Source organism: Entelurus aequoreus, linkage group LG24 (genome assembly GCF_033978785.1).
Source record: "Entelurus aequoreus isolate RoL-2023_Sb linkage group LG24, RoL_Eaeq_v1.1, whole genome shotgun sequence".
In the NCBI taxonomy this organism is placed as follows: Eukaryota; Metazoa; Chordata; class Actinopteri; order Syngnathiformes; family Syngnathidae; genus Entelurus; species Entelurus aequoreus.
This window is the reverse complement of record NC_084754.1, coordinates 12,177,656-12,204,954: the sequence shown is the minus strand read 5'-3', so window position 1 is coordinate 12,204,954 and position 27,299 is coordinate 12,177,656. Positions and strand designations below refer to the sequence as shown.

Here is a 27,299-nt window from a genome sequence, read left to right as displayed (position 1 = left end):
GTCAACTTGGAATACACATTACTTAAAAGCCTACTGAAACCCACTACTACCGACCACGCAGTCTGATAGTTTATATATCAATGATGAAATCTTAACATTGCAACACATGCCAATACGGCCGGGTTAACTTATAAAGTGCAATTTTGAATTTCCCGCGAAACTTCCGGTTGAAAACGTCTATGATGACGTCAATGGTTGAAACAGAAGTATTCGGACACCTTTGTATCCAATACAAAAAGCTCTGTTTTCATCGCAAAAGTCCACAGTATTCTGGACATCTGTGTTGGTGAATCTTTTGCAATGTGTTTAATGAACAATGAAGACTGCAAAGAAGAAAGCTGTAGGTGGGATCGGTGTATTAGCGGCTGGCTGCAGCAACACAACCAGGAGGACTTTGACTTGGATAGTAGACGCGCTATCCGACGCTAGCCGCCGACCGCATCGATGATCGGGTGAAGTCCTTCGTCGCTCCGTCGATCGCTGGAACGCAGGTGAGCACGGGTGTTGATGAGCAGATGAGGGCTGGCTGGCGTAGGTGGATAGCTAATGTTTTTAGAATAGCTGTGCGGTCCCGTAGCTAAGTTAGCTTCAATGGCGTCATCAGCAAGAGCATTGTTAAGCTTCGCCAGGCTGGACAGCATTAACCGTGTGGTTACAGGTCCACGGTTTAATAGTATTGTTGATTTTCTGTCTATCCTTCCAGTCAGGGGCTTATTTCTTTTGTTTCTATATGCAGTTAAGCCCGATGCTATCACGTTAGCTCCGTAGCTAAAGTGCTTCGCCGATGTATTGTCGTGGAGATAAAAGTCACTGTGAATGTCCATTTCGCGTTCTCGACTCTCATTTTCAAGAGGATATAGTATCCGAGGTGGTTTAAAATACAAATTCGTGATCCACAATAGAAAAAGGAGAAAGTGTGGAATCCAATGAGCCAGCTTGTACCTAAGTTACGGTCAGAGCGAAAAAAGATACGTCCTGCACTGCACTCTAGTCCTTCACTCTCACGTTCCTCATCCACGAATCTTTCATCCCCGCTCAAATTAATGGGGTAATCGTCGCTTTCTCGGTCCGAATCGCTCTCGCTGCTGGTGTAAACAATGGGGAAATGTGAGGAGCCTTTCAACCTGCGACGTCACGCTACTTCCGGTACAGGCAAGGCTTTTTTTTTTTATCAGCGACCAAAAGTTGCGAACTTTATCGTCGATGTTCTCTACTAAATCCTTTCAGCAAAAATATGGCAATGATCAAGTATGACACATAGAATGGATGTGCTATCCCCGTTTAAATAATAAAAAAAATCATTTCAGTAGGCCTTTAATATTGTCAAAATAAAAACAACATTTATTAAAAATCGTTTCACATGGATAAAAAGTGTGAGCACATTTTGTAATAAATGTGGCTTTAAAATAAAATGTAATAATTTAGCCAGGGGGCGGCTCGGCTTTCCGCTCTTTTAGTTGTCAATCCGTGTTTTGGCGACGATTACTTTCCCTGGCGTCCCCCCCCTCTCCCCCCTCTCCGCGCATCGACTCGCTCGACACTCGACTGTTTATATATATAAATATGTATGCACGCGCACGCACACACACGCGCGCGCGCACGCAGACACACGCACACGCACACGGCGAGCCAACTCGTACGCGCTCAGTCAGTCAGTCCTGGGCAACTTTTTGCAGACTCGTCACTCCAGCGGACATGTCGCGGCGCTGAAGACACGCCGTCACCATCGCGGCTCATCCCGGGAGCCCGCACTCAAGAGGAAGGGGTCGGCGGCCGATATATATATATATATATATTTACATATATATATATATCCACCCCCCTACCGTGTGGCACCGGAACAAGACGGGAATTATTATTATGAGCTTTCCCCCTCCGCTAATGACCCGCGGCCAGTAATGCCGGAGACGTCTCCCGTTCAAGATGGCAGATTTTTATTGAGTTTTGAGCGGAAATCTGCATTTTCTTCTTCTTTGCGATGAATAACCGGACGCCTTGCACCGATGGCCCCTGTATACGAAGGTAAGACGTCCCGCTGTCGGGTGCATGTGTTCCCGCTGACAGCATCGTTTACTTTGCGTTTATTCCCCACGTAACGCTGTCCCGTTCTCGCTCGACTTTGCAAAAAAAACACCTGCACGGAGAATATTTTATTTCTATTTTTTTGTCTTTGTTTTATCTCTGTATTGATTTAAAAACATATATACATATTATTCGCTCTGACTGCAGCGTGTTTGAATGAACGTCCCTGAACGCAACATCCCCCCCTCAAAACACTTTAAAGTGCCTGCATGATCACATGTGTGCCGTTCAGATCCTCGTTAAGAATTTGGCCAAAATAAGGATTAACGCTTGTAGTGAAGCAACATAATTGATATTTGCTCATTTGTGCAGTCTCACTTCTTTGCATGCATGTTTATGCAAATGAGCATGCGTCACAAAGCAAATAATGACCCCCCGTGGTGCTAATATTTATTTTAGCCTCATGTTTAATATTTCCTCCCCTACTCTATAGTCCCTCTGCTGGCATCAAAGGGAACCTCTTTCATTTCTTTTTCTTCTTTTTTTATTTATTTTTTTACCATTCATAAAGAGTTGCAGGAGATCAACTTTGTCTCTACTGGGAAGATTTCTTTTTAATATTAGAGGCGATGATGCGTTTGAGGGAAACATGAAAAGGAAAGTTTGAATTTGAGACGCCTATGCAAAAGGTAATTAGTGTAAATGACATTCCCCTGGCCTCATAGAGAGGGGGGGGAGAAAGGGAAGAGAAACAGGCAGCAGGGGGAATTAATTACCTTGCCTGTCCTCCTCAGAAATAGAGAGGGTTGTTATGTGCAGCCGTCATGGCGTTTGGGAAATTAGTTTTTTTTTTTCGGGGGGTGGGTGCCTTCGTGTTAAATAAGAAAAGGCTATCATGGAGATTACTCTCCCATGGCTACAGGGCACCTATTAGTGCGAACCTGTGTGATTAACTAGCAACTCTGGTGACTGGGGAGCAAACAATTGACAGAAGAGCATTTTTTTCCAATTAGTATGCTTTCAGACGACGGTTGATTGGTTTGTTAAAATGATTATGATTAAAACCAACATCGTTAGAGGACTGGCTCCTGAGAACCAGCGTCCTCTGCAGTGGACGTTTGTTTTTGGTCTTTTTTGTTACGGTGGCCACAACGGAAAGCCGCAATACAACAACATTAGGGAAAGTTTTGCCGACAGACCAGTAGAAAAAGTTTCAATGAGCAGAGTTGGACAAAGTCAGTGAAAGTAAGCTGTTGTGATCCTTGTCAATGCGAGACAAGAACGCACACTTTTCCCTTTCCTTTGCTTTCTAAATAGTGAAAAACTGCTAGCATGGGGTGGCTAACCATACAGGTGCCGTCTTCGGTTAATTGGGACCAAACATGTGATAACTGGATTTCTGCAAAGTAGAATTATTATTAATTAATCAAATATTTTCATAGTTAGAGCACAAAAAACTGTTTACAACCTTTGAAAACAATTATAAGGCCAAACTACATTAGATTACAGTATTTTTCAGGCTTAATCCGCACCCACAAAATTTTAGAAGAAAGACAAATGTTTACATATATTAGCCGCACCGGATTATAAACCACAGATATATACCGGCACAAAATATTTTTTAAAATGTTTATTCAAATACTTTAATTGTTCCCAAATGGTGCCTGTCACACGGCAGTAAAACGGCTGATCAAACAAAACAGAAGTCATTGTCATGGACTTACTACCTGTGGAAGCGAGCTGTCCAGTCAGCTAGAGAGACTTAATTTCTACAACTCTTATTTTTTTGTGATAGAGTGATTGGAGCACATACTTGTTGGTCACAAAAAACATTCATGAATTTTGGTTCTTTTATGAATTTATTATGGGTCTACTGAAAATGTGACCAAATCTGCTGGGTCAAAAGTATACATACAGCAATGTTAATATTTGGTTACATTTTCCTTGGGCAAGTTTCACTGCAATAAGGCACTTTTGGTAGCCATCCACAAGCTTTTGGCAAGCTTCTGGTTGAATTTTTGACCACACCTCTTGACAAAATTGGTGCAGTTAAGCTAAATGTGTTGGTTTTCTGACATGGACTTGTTTCTTCAGCATTGTCCACACGTTTAAGTCAGGACTTTGGGAAGGCCATTCTAAAACCTTAATTCTAGCTTGATTTAGCCATTCCTTTACCACTTTTGACATGTGTTTGGTGTCATTGTCCTGTTGGAACACCCAAATCCGCCCAAGATCCAACCTCTGGGCTGATGATTTTAGGTAGTCCTGAAGAATTTGGAGGTAATCCTCCTTTTTCATTGTCCCATTTACTCTCTGTAAAGCAAGACAGGCCGAGAGCATAATACTACCACCACCATGCTTGACGGTAGCTATGGTGTTCCTGGGATTAAAGGCCTCACCTTTTCTCCTCCAAACATATTGCTGGGTATTGTTGCCAAACAGCTCAATTTTTGTTTAATCTGACCACAGAACTTTGCTCCAGAAGGTCTTATCTTTGTCCATGTGATCAGCATGTGGGCATTAAATAAGTAGCTTTAAAAAGGGCATTAAAAAGTGTGTCAAATTAGATGTGATGAAACCTGTAGAAACCCTGTTGTTATTTTGTATTACTTTCACTCATTAAATGATTAATCACAGCAACAGAATATAAATGTAATCTTTTTTCAATTGAATAATTGATTTAATTGATTACTTGTTGCAGTCCTAATCCCCATTACCTGTAGTGTCATCTGCCTCTTATGAGCAGTTTTTCACTATTTAGAATGCACAGAAAAGGGAACGACACCTGTTTCACTTCTTGTCTCACGTATAGATTGTGGATGATGGGCAAATTAAAAAAAGAAAGTGCAGTTCCCCTTTATGTTGTTGTGTTTGACTTAAAGTTGTTTCGATGCGGCATTTGCAATTCTTTTGACCTTTCTCTGCCTTGTATTTTTTTGTCAGTATTACAAATGTTGGGGGACAATAGCTGATATCCACTGCAGAGGACTAGAGTTGTATGGTATACCGGTATTAGTATAGTACCACGTTACTAATTAATCTTATTCGGTACTATACCGTCTCTGAAACGTACCGGTCCCGACCCCCCGTACCCCCTGTCGTCGTCACGTCGTGTCATTGCTGATTTACGAGCAGACGAGAATGTTCGACGACACACAATCACGGAGTACTTACAAGCAGACACAGTGTGTAGACAGAAAAGGGAGAACGGACACATTTTGGCTTAAAAACTAACGATAAAGGTGAAGTTATAACACTGAAACGCCCTCAGGAAGAGGTGCTTTAAGACATGGCTATCTAGCTAGCAGCTAACGTCCATCCGCCGTCGGCAGTGTTTTGGCTACTTCTAAATCACTAATCCTCGCCTCCATGGCGACAAATAAAGTAAGTTTCTTACAAGTATCATCCCTGCAGGACGAGGAATAGCTAAACATGCTTCACTACACACCGTAGCTCACCGGTATCAAAATGTAAACAAACGCCATGGGTGGATCTACACCTAACATCCACTGTAATGATATCAAGTACAGCTATGTATCTAGTCCATACTGCTATGATTACGTCAATATTTTTTGGCATCACATCTTCTTTCGTTTAAAAAAAAATTATATTATGTTTATAAACTCAGGAAATATATCCCTGGACACATGAGGACTTTGAATATGACCAATGTACTGTATGATCCTGTAACTACTTGGTATCGGATTGATACCCAAATTTGTGGTATGATCCATAACTAATGTAAAGTGTCAAACAACAGAAGAATAAGTGATTATTACATTTTAACAGAAGTGTAGATAGAACATGTTAAAAGAGAAAGTAAGTAGATATTAACAGTAAATGAACAAGTAGATTAATAATTCATTTTCTACCACTTGTCCTTAATAATGTTGACAAAATAATAGAATGACAAATGATACAATATGTTACTGCATATGTCAGCAGACTAATTAGGAGCCTTTGTTTGTTTCCTTTCTATTAAAAGACAAGTTGTCTAGTATGTTCACTATTTTATTTAAGGATTTAATTGTGATAAGAAACATATGTTTAATGTACCCTAAGATTTTTTGTTAAAATAAAGCCAATAATGCAATTTTTTTGTGGTCCCCATTATTTAGAAAAGTATCGAAATAATTTTAGTACCGGTACCAACATATTGGTATCGTTACAACACTACAGAGGACGCTGCATGCTTCTGAGGAGGATACAGGTTAACTTTTGTCAGGTTTGAGTTACAAAACCGAAGCAGAAAGTAGTTGACTTCCTTGACGGGAAGAGAAGAGTTGAGGTTTTGGGTGTGCATATGAGTGCAGGTAATAAGATGTGCTGTCACCTGTTTGCTGGGTGCACAGATGCTTACAGGTGGAGCAATATCCCACAGAGGACTCATTCATTCATGCCCACGCAGATGGACAAAGTGTGAGTCAGACCGTTCTGAGGACGACGGTGGTGACAGGCACTGCAGTGTTAGAGGAAGATTGATGTTCGCTTAATCCACCCACACAGCCGCTAATGTGACTTTTTACCTTTAAAGAGAGACTACTGGTGAGGGGAACGTAGTTGTACCCTGCCCTCACATGAAAGGAAGTTTCTCCTAATAGGGCAGAGCGACTTTCCCAGAAATGACCATGGACTCTCTGTGTCTCCCAGCTTCCTCCCCTCAGCCTTGTTTGGAGCTGCTTGATTGATCTCTTCCTCATATAGGCTGCGACCCAGGCTTACAGGCCAAGGTTGTGCCTTTTTAAACCTTGATTAGAATTGCAGGAAGAGCTCTCTGGGACTTGGGAGTCCACAGCAGGGGCCACACCTTGCCGGGATGGATTCCCAGTCCTGGCAGGGTGGTGAGTTCAGCTCTTCATTGTGTGCAGGAGAAGAGTGAGGTGAGCTGCTTAGAATGCTAGAAAAAAATGAGGTAATACTTAAATAGCTTGCAGGGAAGAGGAGTCATCACTGTGAGAATATTTGTAGTGTAAATCTATCTTTGCTATATCCCAATGTCCTCTCCTGTTTTGCATAACTGGGCTATTTTTTTGTCTGTATGTTGTTTTTTTTGTTTTTTTTACAATATTTCCAACTCTGACAAAAGGAAAAAAAAATACAAATAACACACAATTATTGTGACACCTAGTTATTTGAACTGTAACTGTACTGAAAAGACCCTCTACTAGGGCTGCAACGATTAATCGACTAAATCAATTCATTCAATTATAAAAAAAAGCTTAGATTTTTTTATTTAAAGTTAAAGTCCCAATGATAGTCACACACACACTAGGTGTGTGACCCATCAATCATCAATCAATCAAAGTTTATTTATATAGCCCTAAATCACAAGTGTCTCAAAGGGCTGCACAAGCCACAACTACATCCTCGGCTCAGATCCCACATCAGGGCAAGAAAAAACTCAACCCAATGGTGTACAATGAGAAACTTTGGAGGGGACCACAGATGTGGGGACCCCCCCTGGGCGACCGGTGCAATGGGCGTCGAGTGGATCTAGTTAATAGTGTGACCCATCCCCATGTTCACCCCCTGGGAGGTGAGGGGAGCAGTGAGCAGCAGCGGTGGCCGCGCTCTGGAATCATTTTTGGTGATTTAACACCCAATTCCAACCCTTGATGCTGAGTGCCAAGCAGGGAGGCAACGGGTCCCATTTTTATAGTCTTTGGTATGACTCGACCTTCCAGTCTCAGGGCGGACACTCTAACCACAAGGCCACTGAGAAGGTCATTTATGTTCTGTTGCTTTAATTATTTGTTTCATGCGTGTATCTATTGAAATTGAGAAAAATCAGGACCACAAGGAAGTCTCCGGGACTTTAAAATACACGGGCATAGTTTCCGCACTGTCGCTGAAACAGAGCAAACATGAAAGCAGGGGTGCGTGTGTGCCATGATCTTTGTGGCGGCCAACAGCAGAGATTTTTTTTTTTTTAAATTAATGCACTGATGTTAAAAGTGCAATTTCAAAGTTGATAAAATCAATTATTAGAAAAAAAGACTGAAGGTTCTGGCAAGCAGAGCAATTGTTGTTAATTTGAAGTATTTCCCCAAAAATATGCATTGAGGCTATAAAGTGTGTTTTATCCTATTTGATTAATTGAACAAAATAGTCAATATATTACTCGATTACTCAAATAATCAATAACTGCAGCCTTAACTGTTGTTATATCGGGACACATTTTAGGAAGGCATCCTCAAACCTCAACGTAATTTAGCGTCCTCGCTAACAAGCTAGCAGCTAATGTACTTCCGTAGTGCCGCTTCTAAATCACTAATCCTCCCCTCCACGGCAGCAAATGAACTTGTGTTTCTTACTTGTATCATTATCACTAGAGCATTAGTGGACAAGGAATCGCTTAACATCCTACGCTACACACTGTAGGATGATACAAAAATACATAGCTAACTGCTAAGCTACTGTAGCGGTCTTGAATGTAAACAAGTGTGTGCAGATTTATATAAATATCATCAGTAATAATACCAAGTATCATATCAGTATATTTTAGATTTTTGAGTGATTAGATTGATACTTTTTTAAATCACTAAACCATTTTTTAAAATTGTTTTTTAAGTCAGAGAAATAAGAGCCAATAGTTTTTGTTTGATTATTTTCACAAAATACTTTATTATAACTCACTTATGTAATAAAAGCAAATAAGATCATTGTAATATTAATTGGTATTGTCAGATTATATTTGTGATAAAAAATGTAATCATTTAATAATACTGAAAATGTTGAGTACCAGCATTGGTATAACCAATACAATAACGACTTGGTATTGGATCGATACCAACATTTGTAGCATCGCCTAAAATATCTACCTATTTGTAATCATGTTAACAGGACATCTGCTGATTGGAGTAAGCATTGCCTTAGTGTATTGTCAACTTTGGAAGATGCAGGCAGCCGTTCAAAGCTGTCACAATGATTGAAGGATGGGCAAAGCTGTGGGCACTCAAACTCAGACTAAATCACAAACTGGATAACATCTTGGAGAAGCTGTCTGCTCTGCAAGGCAACATTATGATCAATTTGAGGACCACAAATGGACAATTAGAGTGGAACATATACATTTGTTTTTCACTTTCTTGGAACGTTCGTTGCTACGAGGACTGCGCAGCAAAGATGCTCCACACTTCTTTCCCATCTTTCGTTGACTGTTTGTTGACTTTTGTTGGACTGACTGGCTGTGTTGTTGCGAAAACACTCTGCGACAGTACACAGATCTAAAGACAAGCAACACTTCAGGCTTACGTACACATGTGCATCCATGAAATGTGTGTCATAACATGTGCTCATATGTGCTTAGGTTTTTCTGGGCTCAAACTGAGTCCCCCCGGAAATTATGAAATTATGTTCCTGCATAGTGTACGTTAGCAGCTACATTAGGAGCCTTTTTACCATGTTTTAAAAGTGTTTTTTATTATAATGTACATACCCTACCAAACAATATATACATTGATATATATCTACACATATATCATTGTCACAAGAGGCTGGATTATAGATTGTGATACAGATTTTAGGCCAGGTCACCCATCCCTATTTCCACACCAAACTATTCCAAGCATGGACCTTGGGAACAAAAAAAAGATGCGGTCCCAACCTGCTCCCACGAAGTTTTAAGTGTCCAAAATATCTACGATCCACAGATAGTTTAGGGGTCTAGAATGATACTACTTCAATGGTCAAGTAAGAGACTTGTCACAAAAGGTTTGTCTATAATGTTTATAATTGATTTGTCTTTTGGTCCACTTGTTGACCCAAGGCGATGAGGTGCGTGTACCGAAGACAAGAATATTTGTGCTCTTTGAAAATAATGTACAGGTGGGATGTGAGTGTTTTAGGAACAGGTCAGTAGAGGCCTGGCTGACACATGTTTCTAAGGTCTGCTGGCTTATCATCTTAGATGTTTCTTCTTTCTTCTGAATGTTTTCCAAATTCTCTGGACTTGTTTAAGGGTCTTATGATTCTCATAATATTTACACTAGTCTCCTATTTTTGTGCTTGCAACACATTTTACAGACATCCAAAAAACTCTACCTCGGTCACTGACAGTTCATTTTTATCAAGGCGCTGTCATTGGGACGCCAACTATGATGTCAGTTTGCATGGAATGATTACTTCTAGTAGGTGCAATGGCGCCCAGCAAGAAGTGTACCGTGCGTACAAAAGTATCTGCACACAGACAATCCATTCAGGCTAATTGGTTGTTCCGTCACTGTCATTCGGTGTACCTTTTACATCTAATGACATCCAATATGAGACCTATATCAAGTCTTTACAAAGCCAACAATGACACAAAATGTCTATTGTTGTGGTTGTAGTTTGCAGTGCTATGTCATACTGCAGTCTTTCCCACAGGATGGCAATAAACAAAAACATCCAACCTCGTTTTTCCAACTGGAAAACATGCACTTTAAGATGTTCAATGTTTAAGTTAAATGTTTGCTTACAGAAATGAGTTCATTTTATTGTTTTGTTTGTTTATATATTTTTAGAATAACACAATTTTCCTTCCAATTAAGTTAAGTTAAAGTTAAAGTCCCAATGATTGTCACACACACACTAGGTGTGGTGAAATTTGTCCTCTGCATTTGACCCAGTAACAGTACAATAGTAAAACATTATACAGTAATGAGAAATAAATGTTTATATCCGGTTACTCGCATTATTATGTGTTATGATTAGATTGCATTATAATCACTATATAGTTTGTATCGGTTATTTCTTCAGTTTAAGAGCAAGATTTAGACAAAGCCCTGAGTCTGTCTGCATAAAACCAAATATTTTTTAAAGTAAATTATTGCATGTTGTTCTAATGTGCGGCACCTGGAGACAAGGATATGTTGATTGACAGTCTAAAAGTAACACGTCTTCCCTCACTTATTTTCGCAGTTGTATGCATTTTCATGTATAAAATATAAAAATTGCAAATTGAATTGCAATGGCAGTTTTGGAGAAAAAAATCGCTATTACGTTTTTTCACAAAATCCTACAGCTTTACACTGTATTCACCTTTTTTCTGCAAGAGAGGTAACATTTTTGTGAATTTTTACACCATATACAGTAGGGTTGTACGGAGGGGTGTAACGTTACACAAAAATTTCGGTTCGGTACGTACCTCAGTTTAGAGGTCACAGTTCGGTTCATTTTCGGCACAGTAAGAAAACAACAAAATATAAATTTTTGGGTTATGTATTTACCAAATTTGCAAAATCTTCCACCAAAAATGTTTTTCTTAGTGGAATATTTGATGGGATGTAATCGGAACCTTGGATAGGTCAACAATTCATAATAACATTGATTTTGATTCAATATTATGTTTTGAGCAATGACAGTTTGAAAGAAAAAAAAACAGCTTTATTTTATTAGTCAACATTGCAACTTTTTCTAAATTACATTTAACCTTCAAGCTTTTTTATTTCACTTTTGTTATGTTTTTGTTTATTTTAATAGTATTTTTAGAATGTGCCGTGGGCCTTTAAAACATTAGCTGTGTGCCGCAAATGGCCTCCGGGGCACACTTTTGACACCCCTGCTATTGATAATAAAAAATTAAATCTGATAAATCTATGGATAAAAAGCAGAGCCTAGCGACGCATGCGCGTTTATCATAACTCTCTCGCTCTCTCTGTCTCTGCCCCTCCCTCACAATTTGTTTTGTTTTTAACCCCTTCTTAACCCTGAACGTACATTGAAAATACACTCAACCCTAACTCAAAATGCCGGACATTTGAGGCATTTAAGAAACTCCGCCCTGACAGCTCCGCAAAAGAGGACATGTCCGGTGAAAAGAGGACGTATGGTCAGTCTATCGTAGCCCGTTAGCTGCTAGCATGCCGAGCGTTGTGCCTCGGTGTGCATTGTTTACACAACGTGCGTTAAGCTACTTAATATGTCCGTGTGGAAACTCGTTCAGTACACCTCAGAACCGAACCGGAACCTCTGTATCGAAACGGTTCAATACAAATACACGTACCGTTACACCCCTAGTTGTACGGTATACCGGTATTAGTATAGTACCGCGATAATAATTAATCATTTTCGGTACTATACCGCCTCTGAAAAGTACCGGTCCATTTTAACAGAAGTGTAGATAGAACATGTTAAGAGACAAAGTAAGCAGATATTAACAGTAAATGAACAAGTAGATTAACAATGCAGTTTTTCATGTATCTTGGATTGTATTGTATTTATTTCTTATTGCTTTCCAAGTGATGTGGCAATTTAGTGTATGTTCAAGAGTAGAAGTGCACACAACGTTTTGTCTACATGATAGTAAGTGAAACCACATTTGTTTGTTTTTTTGCCCACATGGAATTACAAGAAGATTATCTTTGATTTCTGCCATTTTCCCTGCTTTCGTTTGTGTGTGTGCTTTGTTTTGAAATGGATTTGTAGCATTTAGGAAACTATTTTCTCTCGCCTGCTGCCTACCCCCTAGAAATGTACCCCTTTGTAGTTTTTGGTTCAGTATGATAAAAGAGGGGGAAAAAATTAGCCGACTGTCGTTCTTTGTCGCTAAATGTGATTCTCTCAGTAATTGTTCTATGGTGTAAATGGGGATGGTTCGGTGCCGTCTGACACATCCTGTTCTTTGATGTGAGCCACAGTTCAAACAAAGACTTATATGTTACCCGGTGAAAGTGAGTGAATAAGACCTTTTGTTAAGCAATAATTACGCAGGGACCTTAAAGGACACTTTGTGTGCCGAATGCTGATGCTGTCATATTGTTTTCATATATTATATATTCAAGCAGCGTTGCACCTTTGCATATACTTTGAATGCTATACATTGCAGGCTCACTTTGCAATCAATCAGCGGCAAGTGAGCCTCTCCAGTTCTCTCACGCACACATACATACATACATACATACATACATACATACACACTCACTGATGTTTGCTCACCCCTCCCCCTACACATATCTGTTATCTGTCCCTCCATCCTGCCCTGTTTGTTGATAAGCTGAGAGGCCATTGGCGAGCACACATGGTGCCCATGTGACCCTTCAGCCGGAGCCTGATAACCATACTGTACGGCAGTGTTTTTCAACCTTTTCTGAGCCAAGGCACATTTTTTTCATTGAAAAAATCCCAAGGCACACCACTAGCATAAAACATTAAAAAAATGAAAGTCTGTAGCCGATATTGACAGTAAAAAGTTGTTCTCGCAATTGTTGGATATGAATTCAAACCATAACCAACCATGCATCACAATAGCTTTTGTCTCAAAGTAGGTCTATTGTCACGACCTGTCACATCACGCCGTGACTTATTTTGAAGTTGTTGGTGTTTTCCTGTGTGTAGTGTTTTAGTTCTTGTCTTGCTCTCCTATTTTGGTGGCTTTTCCTCTTTTGTTGGTATTTTCCTGTAGCAGTTTCATGTCTTCCATTTGCGGGGAATAGCGTTTTCGCAATCAAGACTATTTAAGTTGTGCGGACGCTATCCTTCTTTGGGGGGACATTGTTGACTGTCATGTCATGTACGGATGTACTTTGTGGACGCCATCTGCTCCACACACTGTAAGTCTTTGCTGTCGTCCAGCATTCTGTTTTTGTTTACTTTGCAGCCAGTTCAGTTTTAGTTTCATTTTGCATAACCATCCCTAAGCATACATGGCTTTTCTTAGCGGCACTCGCCTTTTGTTTATTTTTGGTTTAAGCGTTCGATACCTTTTTACCTGCACGCTGCCTCCCGCTGTCTGCATATTGTGATCACGACAAACAATGTTCCCGACATCTACAAAGCAATTAGCTACCTGCTGCCACCTACTGATATGGAAGAGTATTACATGGTTACGCTGCCGAGCTCTAGACAGTGCAGACACTCAACAACAGCACATTCGCGGATTATAATTACTGGTTTGCAAAAAATATTTTTAACAAAATTAGGGAAATTACATAATCTCCCACGGCACACCAGACTGTATTTCACGGCACACTAGTGTGCCGCGGCACAGTGGTTGAAAAACACTGCTGTAAGGCACGTGTGTGTGCAGTTTAAGGCTGCTTTGAAAAGACGGTCGGGCTACTGCAGATTTTCTTGTCTCCTTCCACCCAAAACCTGTTTTAAACTTCCTGCCCAAGTGTGTCCTCTTGTTTAATTTTGTCACTGAACCTATCAACGTGTATTTTGCTGCATATTGTCCTAATCCTTTTGTCTGTGTTGCCTTCCCTGTATTTCATTGGACGTGTTGTCGTTTCAAAGAGACGGGGTCCAGCTTTTGTTTATCACCTGCACACTGGGATTTTTCCATTTGTGTGATGTGCACACAGCGAGTAAAAAAAAACACCTAAAAACAGAACAGTGGAACAAAGCCTTTAAAGTAGTGCCGAGAAAACAGGTGCAACAACCGGACGGCGAGCTCATTCAACACACTCCGTAACGACTTCACTTCTATGAGGCATACAAGCCATCTCTGCCTATTACCTGAAGCTGAGTGAAAAATGTTTTGAGGTTTTTAATTGAGCCTTTCAGAAGCTCCACCGTTTTCCTCCACTTCAGGGACAAGACCATGTTAATGGAGGGAGGGGACAAATGGCATCAATACTGAGGCTACACAAAAATTTCTCAGTATTCATACAGTATGAATGAATTTGAATACGCTCTTAGTCACACTTGTTCTTTGTTTGGCGTAGATGTTTTAAAAAAATCCCACTTTTTTTTAAATTTTGCGTTTCAACTCTGTTGGTATACAAACAGATGACCGAAGCATTAATCCAGTTTCTGCTGCTTAACCTGTTTTACAGTAGGTCGAAGTTAAGCTAGAGCCTAACCCAGCAGACTTTGCCAGAGAGGCTGGGTACGCTAATGACTTTTGACTTATATAAGGGTGTAACGGTACACAAAAATCTCGGTTCGGTACGTGCCTCGGTTTAGAGGTCACGGTTTGGTTCATTTTCGGTACAGTAAGAAAACAACAAAAGATACTTTTTCTGGTTATTTATTTTACCAAATTTGTAGACAATGGCTTTATCCTTTTAACATAATGAGATTTTCTTATTCAAACGGGGATAGCAGGTCCATTCTATGTGTCATACTTGATCATTTCGCGATATTGCCATATTTTTGCTGAAAGGATTTAGTAGAGAACATCGACGATAAAGTTCGCAATTTTTGGTCGCTGATAAAAAAGCCTTGCCTGTACCGGAAGTAGCGTGACGTCACAGGTTGTGGAGCTCCTCACATCTGCACATTGTTTACAATCATGGCCACCAGCAGCGAGAGCGATTCGGACCGAGAAAGCGACGATTTCCCCATTCATTTGAGCGAGGATGAAAGATTTGTGGATGAGGAAAGTGAAAGTGAAGGACTAGAGGGCAGTGGAAGCGGTTCAGATAGGGAAGATGCTGTGAGAGGCGGGTGGGACCTGATATTCAGCTGGGAATGACTAAAACAGTAAATAAACACAAGAAATATATGTACTCTATTAGCCACAACACAACCAGGCTTATATTTAATATGCCACAAATTAATCCCGCATAACAAACACCTCCCCCCTCCCGTCCATATAACCCACCAATACAAATCAAACACCCGCACAACACACTCAATCCCACAGCCCAAAGTACCGTTCACCTCCGCAAAGTTCATACAGCACATATATTTCCCCAAAGTCCCCAAAGTTACGTACGTGACATGCAAATAGCGGCACGCACGTACGGGCAAGCGATCAAATGTTTGGAAGCCGCAGCTGCGTACTCACGGTACGGCGTATCCAACTCAAAGTCCTCCTGGTAAGAGTCTCTGTTGTCCCAGTTCTCCACAGGCCAATGGTAAAGCTTGACTGTCATCTTCGGGAATGTAAACAATGAAACACTGGCTACGTGTTTGTGTTGCTGCAGCCGGCCACTAATACACCGCTTCCCACCTACAGCTTTCTTCTTTGCTGTCTCCATTGTTCATTAAACAAATTGCAAAAGATTCACCAACACAGATGTCCAGAATACTGTGGAATTTTGCGATGAAAACAGACGACTTAATAGCTGGCCACAATGGTGTCCCAAAATGTCCGTTACAATCCGTGACGTCACGCGCAGACGTCATCATACCGAGACGTTTTCAGCAGGATATTTCGCGGGAAATTTAAAATGGTACTTTACTAATCTAACCCGGCCGTATTGGCAATGTTAAGATTTCATCATTGATATATAAACTATCAGCCTGCGTGGTCAGTAGTAGTGGGTTTCAGTAGGCCTTTAAACAGTTTCAAGTCAACTCAGCCTCAGATTAACTTTTCTTTTTTCCCCCCAGCCTTCAACCGTGGTGACTTTCACTCAATTTTAATGTTTTTTGCCAGAAAAATCAGTTTATCCACATTGTCTGCAGAAAGAGCAGACCTGCCAGCAGTTACAATGTCTCCAGCTGTGGAAAATACCCTTTCGCACGGAGGTAGCAGTTATGGCAAGGTAGTGCCTGGCTAACTGGCAGTAAGAGGATATATGGGCTCATTGTTCTTCCACCATAGAAGTGGGTCAGAATCTAGTTTTTAATGCAATATGGTCTTAAATCTGCTGCTATAAAAACACCAACGGCATTTGTTATTGCTTTAGCCCTGTCTGACTCGCCGAGCAGAGATCTTAACGAGGCAGGAGGGTCTTCCAGCTCTGGCTTTTACATGTTGTCGTAGCCCGGTCGTTGCTGGCATGCCGTGTGTTGTGCCTCGGTGTGCATTGTTTACACAACGTGCGGTACGCTACTTATGTCCGTCCGTGTGGTGCGCTACTTAATATGTCCGTGTGGAAACTCGTTCGGTGCACCTCCGTTCCGAACCGAACCCCCCGTACGGAAACGGTTCAATACAAATACACGTACCGTTACACCCTTAATATATATATATATATATATATATATATGTATATCCATCCATCCATCCATTTTCTACCGCTTGTCCCTTTCGGGGTCACGGGGGGTGCTAGAGCCTATCTCAACTGCATTTGGGCGGAAGGCGAGGTACACCCTGGACAAGTCGCCATCTCATCGCAGGGCCAACACAGATAGACAACATTCACACTCACATTCACACACTAGGGCCAATTTAGTGTTGCCAATCAACCTATCCCCAGGTGCATGTCTTTGGAGGTGGGAGGAAGCCGGAGTACCCGGAGGGAACCCACGCAGTCACGGGGAGAACAAGCAAACTCCACACAGAAAGATCCCGAGCCCAGGATCAAACCCAGGACCTTCGTATTGTGAGGCACACACACTAACCCCTGTGCCTCCGTGCTGCCCAATATATATGTATATATATATTAGGGCTGCAACTAACGATTCATTTGATAATCGATTAATCTGTCGATTATTACTTTGATTAATCAATTAATAATCGGATAAAAGAGACAAACTACATTTCTATCCTTTCCAGTATTTTATTGAAAAAAAATAGCATACTGGCACCATACTTATTTTGATTATTGTTTCTCGGCTGTTTGTACATGTTGCAGTTTATAAATAAAGGTTTATAAAAAAAAATATATATATTTAAATAAATATTTATTTAAATAAATTTAAAAAAATACCTCTGCACATGTGCATAGCATAGATCCAACGAATCGATGACTAAATTAATCGCCAACTATTTTTATAATTGATTTTAATCGATTTAATCGATTAGTTGTTGCAGCCCTAATATATATATATATGTATATATATATATATATACCTCAGCTCGTTGTGATTACTTACAGATGTCCAATTGCCTCCAGTAGGCAAAACAAATTCACACGGTAGAAGTCTGTTTATTCTTGCTGTAATTGTTTCTCTCCAAGGTATTGTACGTCAGATTACATGTGGTGATATGAATAACATCTTCTTGCAAGACTTGGTCTTCACATATGTTAAGTGGCTTACATGTGGCTGTCCATTTAGCAAAGACATGTTTTTAACTTATCTGTGATACGTTTGTTGATAACATTGTTTATACAATATTATTATTATTATTATACAATAGTTGTATCATTGCGCCCACTTTTGTTTACATTCAAGAGCACTAACTTGCGGTTAGCATATGCTCCTACTGTGTGTAGTGTAGCATGTTTAGTTATTCCATCTCCCCCAATCATGATACTTATGAGAAATGTAGTCTATTTGCCGCCATGGAGGTGAGGATTGCTCATTTAGAAGAGCGACGTCATATTAGCTGCTAGCTTGCCAGCGAGAATGTTACAATGCGTACAGGGCGCATTTGTTCGCTGACAAATTTGCACGAGACAGCTCATCAACATGCATTATCACAATATAGCGAGAGTATCAAAAACTCTATAGTCTGCCAAATGTATATAATTTGTATCGTATACCGTCTATATCAGTATTTTTCAACCACTGTGCCGCGGCACACTAGTGTGCCGTGAGATATCAGTGTTTCCCATAAACTGTCAAAATACCTGTGGCGGTGGGGGCGTGGCTATGGGCGTGGTCACCATGACATCGAGTAATTTGCATAATTTACTACAATGATTAGATTTTCTCTAAAAAGGCTAAAAAAATGTATACTTACCAATTAATAATTACAGTTTTGTTTTAAACGTCCATCCATCCATCCATCCATCCATCCATCCATCCATCCATCCATCCATTTTACAATATAATTACAACACTTTATGTACATATTTATATACAGATTTGAACAATAAGTTATTCACTTAAATATATTTATTAATTGTGGTTCTTACAAAAAATATATCTTATAAAATATAAAAGCTAAAATGTCTCAAAGCTCTGCCCCTTTAATTAGTGCATACTAAATAATTTAACTTTAGCCTACTACTACAACCATATTATTTACCAGCAACATAAAGTGAAACAGAGGCACAGGTGTCCTGCCACAGTCAGTAACAAATAAACAGAAAACAGTAGTGGTGGTAGATATACACAGATCTTCATCAAACATCTGATCCACTGAACAAAGAGCTCCAAAAATCTTGAACTTTAGACTGCCATCAGTTTTACTCCCTACACTTAACCATGTGTTTCCTACTGCCTGCAGACTTTGCACCCTTTGTTATATACACATGTTGTGTTTCTAATATAACTACATTTAATAAAGTCAAATACAAATAAGGCAACAAGAGAAGTATCCTACACTTCTCTTTTGTAAAGTAAATCTGAACAGCCGATATGGGCATCTACATCAACTATATGATTTGCCTGAGAAGCTGGAGAGGACAAAAAAAAATATATATATATATATATTTTTTTTAAAATTTGTGGTGGACGTAATTCTTTCGTGGCGGGCCACCACAAATAAATGAATGTGTGGGAAACCCTGGTTATTGTCTAGACCTCAGTCCATCCATTTTCTACCGCTTGTCCCTGTCTGGGTCGTGGGGGGTGCTCGAGCCTTAGACCTCAGTCTTGGTTGACAAATGCAGTAAATAGACACAATTTCCCCTTTGCTCTAGATTGCGGCTTCTGCATATTAATATTGTAGGCCTTATGTCCAAGTTTCATGCTAATTTTCGATTTAATCATACTTCCGTTGTGTTTTCTCCATATTGATTGTGTTTTGGGGATTTGTGTGTGTTTTGGACGTTGCTGCGTCGGTCCTTTTGATCGGCAAATCGTAAGGAATAGACCAAAAACAAATGTTCATTACAGGGGACGCTGTTTATCAAAACGATATGGACAAACAACAATTCTATTGACAATTTCGATTTAACTAACATGCAAATACTGTGGGAAGGAATTCAAGTAAACGGAATAAACCTGTACAGAAGTAATAAAACATGCAAACTCCACACAGATACGTCCAAGATCAGTTTTTTATTGTGCCCTCTTGGTCTCAGAAGGCAGTGGAGCGAAGCCGTTGCTGGTGGCCTTGTCACAGATGGCCATGCTTGGATAACAACCAAAGAACTTCAAAGGTCGGACCAGCGTTCAGGCCTATTGCCGTCCAAAGCCAAAAGACCAAAGATACTGAAGAGAATCAAACAAGCCTTGAATCAGTCAAAAGTATCAATGGGCTTAAAGTACATTGTACTCCTTGTCTTATTTATTTCCCCCCACAAGTAACAGTAAAAACTGTGTTGTTAACTTTAATGTAAAGCAACTTTTGTGACAAACTTAATATTTAATGACCTGATACCTAGGTGTTTTTTTGCACACTAAAATGTAAACATAAGTTGTTCTCCAATAAATAAGAGGCATAAGGCATTTCCACCACTGCAATGATGAGGTGTAAATAACGTACATCCACACCCACATGCATTTTTTTCCCTAGTCATTTTGTTGCTCTAATGTGAGGAAAAAAGCATTGTCACTACCAGCCTTTTTTCATTAGAGTGCAAGCAACATTAATATACCCATTTCAATATTTGTGTCCATAGATGGATAGATAGATAGACCTTTATTCATCCTACAATGGAGAAATTATGGTTTTGCAGTGCAGGTTTTTACAAAAGTAAAACATAATGAAAAACTAAAACCTAGCACACAATATGTAGTATTTAATACTATCGATTGCACTATGTACACTACCGTTCAAAAGTTTGGGGTCACATTGAAATGTCCTTATTTTTGAAGGAAAAGCACTGTACTTTTCAATGAAGATAACTTTAAACTAGTCTTAACTTTAAAGAAATACACTCTATACATTGCTAATGTGGTAAATGACTATTCGAGCTGCAAATGTCTGGTTTTTGGTGCAATATCGACATAGGTGTATAGAGGCCCATTTCCAGCAACTATCACTCCAGTGTTCTAATTGTACCATGTGTTTGCTCATTGGCTCAGAAGGCTAATTGTTGATTAGAAAACCCTTGTGCAATCATGTTCACACATCTGAAAACAGTTTAGCTCGTTACAGAAGCTACAAAACTGACCTTCCTTTGAGCAGATTGAGTTTCTGGAGCATCACATTTGTGGGGTCAATTAAACGCTCAAAATGGCCAGAAAAAGAGAACATTCATCTGAAACTCGACAGTCTATTCTTGTTCTTAGAAATGAAGGCTATTCCACAAAATTGTTTGGGTGACCCCAAACTTTTGAACGGTAGTGTATGTATATATATATATGTATATATAACATTTTTACAAAAAACACTATCTTAACACCCATATTGCACACAAATAAAAAAAGATGCACAACAGAGTAGCTTAATTTCTATACGGTTTGTTATTTGTTATTTCAAGATTTGAACAATAGAGCATTCACAAAGAATGCGTTAATGCCTATTAATCTATCATTATTATTAATCTGGTAAAGCCGTTTTTCTGAAAAAATGTATCCTTGATAAGGCTAGTGAAGCATTTCGGGCAGTTTGCCCAAGTAGTGTTGGCGGTACCGGTACCGGTACCAAAATTATTTTGATACTGTTCGATACTTTTCTAAATGAAGGGGACCACAAAAAATTGCATTATTGGCTTTATTTTAACAAAAAAATCTTACGGTACATTAAACATATGTTTCTTTTTGCAAGTTTGTCCTTAAATAAAATAGTGAACATACAAGACAACTTGTCTTTTATTAGTAAGTAAGCAAACAAAGGCTCCTAATATAGTCTGCTGACATATGCAGTAACATATTGTATCATTTTCCATTCTATTATTTTGTCAAAATTATTAAGGACAAGTGGTAGAAAATGAATTATTAACCTACTTGTTCATTTACTGTTAATATATGCTTATTTTCTGTTTTAACATGTTCTATTTACACTTTTGTTAAAATTTAATGATCACTTATTCTTCTGGTGTTTGATACTTTACATAAGTTTTGGATAATACCAAAAATTTTGGTATCAATCCGATACCAAGTCGTTACAGGATCAGACATTGGTCATATTCAAAGTCCTCACGTGTCCAGGGACATATTTCCTGAGTTTATAAACATAATATACATTTTTTAAAAACGAAAGAAGATGTCAACGTAATCATAGTAGTATCGACTAGATACGCTCTTGTACTTGGTATCATTACAGTGGATGTCAGGTGTAGATCCACCAATGGCGTTTGATTACATTTGGCGGACCGGTACTTTTCAGAGGCGGTATAGTACCAAATATGATTCATTAGTATCGTGGTACCTTACTAATACCGGTATACTGGCATTTGATCCGGTAGTGATAGGTTGCAGAAACAAAAAAGTCAAAAAGGAAGACGCTAAACAGCACGTTAGCCCTTTCCATGGGAAATTGGAGTACAATAAAAATGACTGAAGAGTCGATGTTTTATTCAAACTCTGCATGAAATGGTTTGCATTTATATAGCGCTGTCCTATACCTGGAACGACCCCCATAGAGCTTTACATTATACATACATTATGGCGTCAAAACAGTGCATTGCATCCCCTTCTTTCTGATTGTTCTCTCTAAACGCATACTGTGTCCTGGTTAGAGCCAATTCGAGGGAGCCTGTTTGTGTGTCCCTTCTAGGGTTGTAGGTATACTGGTACTAATGAAGTATTGCAGTACTAATGAATTAACTATACTGGCATTGAAATATACTGGTACTTTTTTTTTTTTTTTTTTGGACATGATGGCGCGCCGTAGAAACATTGCTAGTATATGAGCCGCGGCACGTGTTATTCAACACACGCACACACAGCACATGCAAGCAGAAACACTGTGGAAACAGAAGAGGGAGAATGTATTTATTTTGGCTTAAAAACTAGGGATAAGTTATGTGGAGCTATAAACACTGAAGCGCCGCTCTGCAAGCTGTGCTTTAGAAGCTAGCTAGCGGCTAACGTCCCTCCGCAGTGTTTTAGCTAATGCTCGCCTTAATGATTACAATGATTACATCGATTTTTTAAATTATCACAAAATAATTTTTCATTTCTTATTGTTTATAATTTCAGGAAATATGCCCCTGGACACAGGAGAACTTTTATTATGACCAAGGTATGACCCTGTAACTACTCGGATCAATACCCAAATTTGTAGTATAACGCACAACTTCGGTAGAGTACAGAAGTGTAGAAAGAACAAAATAGGACAAAAATTAACCAGATATTAAAAGTAAATGAATTAATAATGCATTCATGCATACATCTTCTACCTTTTGTCCCTCATAATTGTGACAAAATAATATAATGGGAAATGACACAATATGTTACTGCATACTATAGCAGCCAAATTAGAGGCTTTGTAACCCGTTTGCTTACTTACTACAAAACTTATCTTTTAGTAGTATGTTCACTATAATATTTAATGCCAAAATTGTTCTTTAATTGCAATAAGAAACGTATGTTTAACGTATCCCAAGTTTTTTTGTTAAAATAAAGCCAATAATGACATTTTTTTGTGATGACTGAGTGTGAATGTTGTCTGTCTATCTGTGTTGGCCCTGCGATGAGGTGGCGACTTGTCCAGGGTGTACCCTGCCTTTCGCCCGATTGTAGCTGAGATAGGCTCCAGCGCCCCCCGCGACCCCGAAGGGAATAAGCAGTAGAAAATGGATGGATGGATGGATGGACTTTTATTTTGAAAGTTATGAAAAACCAAAAGATTGGTATCGGGACAACACTAAAGTCCCTTCTGAAGAAGAATGGAGTGTTTAGACCAGGGGTGTCAATCTCATTTTAGCTCCAGGGCCGCATGGAGGAAAATCTGTGCACACTAGGGTCGGACTATTAATATCATGGCAATAAAACTAAAAAAATAAAGACAACTTCAGATTGTTTTCTTTGTCATACTTTGGCCAAAAATAGAACAAATACATTCTGAAAATATTACAGTAAAAATATAGAAAAAAATACCGGCAGCGGTAAAGTTTAGATCCATGAAGGAAAGAAGAAAGTGAATGAATGTTTATAACTGAATACATTTGCATATGCATAAAAATGTGTTTTCCTTTGTAGTTTAAAAAAAAAAAAATTAAATAAAGTTTATGACAACCTTTTTCCAAAACACAATATAGAATGTGTGATTTAACAGGATAATGCATTTATACATTTATCATTTGTTTTCAAAATGGTTACAAAAAAGTGGGACCCCATTTTTATGACTTGACGGGGTCCCTGGAACCCCATTTTGAAAATTCCTAGCACCAACACGGATGGCGTATTGGTGTGTGCAAAACAGCTGTTCTAATTCTAATCAAATATCATCCCGGGGCCATAGATAATTCATTCGCGGGCCGGATCTGGCCTGCGGGACTTGACTTTATCACCCCTGGTTTAGACAATGTAAACAATATTAGTGTATTTTGTCAAGCGGTAGAAAATTGATGGATGGATATACATGATTTATACTACAACCTATTAAATGATGATATTACTATTTATGATGTCGTGTTAACATGTCAAAAATCATGATCTTTGACAACTTGATGTCATTAAAAATGGAGATTATTTCGACTGGCCAAATTTTTTACTGGTTATACGCTCCCCAGTTATTTGTTGTTGTTATCCACATCTGCGGTCCTCTCCAAGGTTTCTCATTGTCCCATTGGGGTGAGTTTTTCCTTGCCCTGATGTGGGATCTGAACCGAGGATGTCGTTGTGGCTTGTGCAGCCCTTTGAGACACTCGTGATTTAGGGCTATATAAATAAACATTGATTGATTGATTGATATGATAATAGGTAGCTAATTTATTGATGCTGTGATGTCATAGTGTCAAAGTCGCGAGTGGGATACCCTCACAGTTTGATGGTAACAGTTCCCTCGTCATATATTCAATGCCCACCCCCACCAGTCCGTGCATGAGCAAAATTAGTCTGTGCGCACGTAGAGAGACCACACAGTGTGCTTTTTATGCGTGAGGATTTAGGCACTGTGTTCCATCTTAAAATGGCAATTAATAAGACAAACAGAGTGGCGGGTACACATTATAGTGGACTGCTTATAAAAACAGACATTTATTAACATGAACATGATGTTTAAAGTGTTTCCTCCATCTTAAAATAGCAATTAATAACAAAAAACAGAGTGACAAGTACATATTATTGTGGACTGCTTATAAAACATACATTTATTAACATGAACGTGATGTTTAAAGTGTTTCCTCCATCTTAAAATAGCAATTAATAACAAAAAAACAGAGTGACAGATACACATCATTATGGACTGCTTATAAAAACACATTTATTAACACAAACATGATGTTAAAAGTGTTTCCTCCATCTTAAAATACCAATTAATACCACAGAGTGACAGGTACACTATTATTGTGGACTGCTTATAAAAACATACATTTATTAACATGAACATGATGTTAAGTGTTTCCGCCGTCTTAAAATACCAATTAATAACAAAAAACAGAGTGACAGGTACATATTATTGTGGACTGCTTATAAAAACATACATTTATTAACATGAACATGATGTTAAGTGTTTCCGCCGTCTTAAAATACCAATTAATAACAAAAAACAGAGTGACAGGTACATATTATTGTGGACTGCTTATAAAAACATACCTTTTTTTAATACAAACATGATGTTAAGAGTGTTTCCTCCATCTTAAAATATCAATTAATAGCAACAAACAGAGTGACAGGTACATATTATTGTGGACTGCTTATAAAAACATACCTTTTTTTAATACAAACATGATGTTAAGAGTGTTTCCTCCATCTTAAAATACCAATTAATAACAAAAAACAGAATGACAAGTACATATTATTGTGGACTGCTTATAAAACATACATTTATTAACACAAACATGATGTTAAAAGTGTTTCCTCCATCTTAAAATAGCAATTAATAACAAAAAAACAGAATGACAGATACACATTATTGTGGACTGCTTATAAAAACACATTTATTACACAAACATGATGTTAAAAGTGTTTCCTCCATCTTAAAATACCAATTAATACCACAGAGTGACAGGTACACTATTATTGTGGACTGCTTATAAAAACATACATTTATTAACATGAACATGATGTTAAGTGTTTCCGCCGTCTTAAAATACCAATTAATAACAAAAAACAGAGTGACAGGTACATATTATTGTGGACTGCTTATAAAAACATACCTTTTTTTAATACAAACATGATGTTAAGAGTGTTTCCTCCATCTTAAAATATCAATTAATAGCAACAAACAGAGTGACAGGTACATATTATTGTGGACTGCTTATAAAACATACATTTGTTAACATGAACATGATGTTAAAAGTGTTTCCTCAGTCTTAAAATACCAATTAATAACAAAAAACAGAGTGACAGGTACACATTACTGTGGACTGCTTATAAAAACAGACATTTATTAACACAAACATGAGGTTAAAAGTGTTTCCTCCATCTTAAAATACCAACTAATAACAAAAAACAGAGTGACAGGTACACATTGTGGACTGCTTATAAAAACATACATTTATTAACATGAACATGATGTTAAGAGTTTCCGCCGTCTTAAAATACCAATTAATAACAAAAAACAGAGCGACAGGTACATATTATTGTGGACTGCTTATAAAAACATACCTTTTTTTAATACAAACATGATGTTAAGAGTGTTTCCTCCATCTTAAAATATCAATTAATAGCAACAAACAGAGTGACAGGTACATATTATTGTGGACTGCTTATAAAATAATACATTTGTTAACATGAACATGATGTTAAAAGTGTTTCCTCCGTCTTAAAATACCAATTAATAACAAAAAACAGAGTGACAGGTACACATTACTGTGGACTGCTTATAAAAACAGACATTTATTAACACAAACATGAGGTTAAAAGTGTTTCCTCCATCTTAAAATACCAACTAATAACAAAAAACAGAGTGACAGGTACACATTGTGGACTGCTTATAAAAACATACATTTATTAACATGAACATGATGTTAAGAGTTTCCGCCGTCTTAAAATACCAATTAATAACAAAAAACAGAGCGACAGGTACATATTATTGTGGACTGCTTATAAAAACATACCTTTTTTTAATACAAACATGATGTTAAGAGTGTTTCCTCCATCTTAAAATATCAATTAATAGCAACAAACAGAGTGACAGGTACATATTATTGTGGACTGCTTATAAAATAATACATTTGTTAACATGAACATGATGTTAAAAGTGTTTCCTCCGTCTTAAAATACCAATTAATAACAAAAAACAGAGTGACAGGTACACATTACTGTGGACTGCTTATAAAAACAGACATTTATTAACACAAACATGAGGTTAAAAGTGTTTCCTCCATCTTAAAATACCAACTAATAACAAAAAACAGAGTGACAGGTACACATTGTGGACTGCTTATAAAAACATACATTTATTATCATGAACATGATGTTAAGAGTTTCCGCCGTCTTAAAATACCAATTAATAACAAAAACCAGAATGACAGGTACATATTATTGTGGACTGCTTATAAAAACATACCTTT

General features: G+C 38.5%; 1 protein-coding gene across 4 annotated transcripts in view; it reads left to right on the top strand.

Moving 5' to 3' along the window:
* Positions 1-1,640: 1,640 nt before the first annotated feature.
* Positions 1,641-27,299, top strand: part of hipk2 (homeodomain interacting protein kinase 2) — a 267,614-nt gene continuing 241,955 nt past the window's right edge. For 2 of the 4 annotated variants that reach the window (XM_062035875.1, XM_062035874.1), the window contains exon 1: positions 1,641-2,022. In XM_062035875.1, coding sequence (XP_061891859.1) covers positions 2,004-2,022 — 19 coding nt within the window. In that variant the 5' untranslated portion in view covers positions 1,641-2,003. The remainder of the gene's footprint in view (positions 2,023-27,299) is intronic. The other 2 variants (XM_062035873.1, XM_062035872.1) reach the window with 1 other exon arrangement.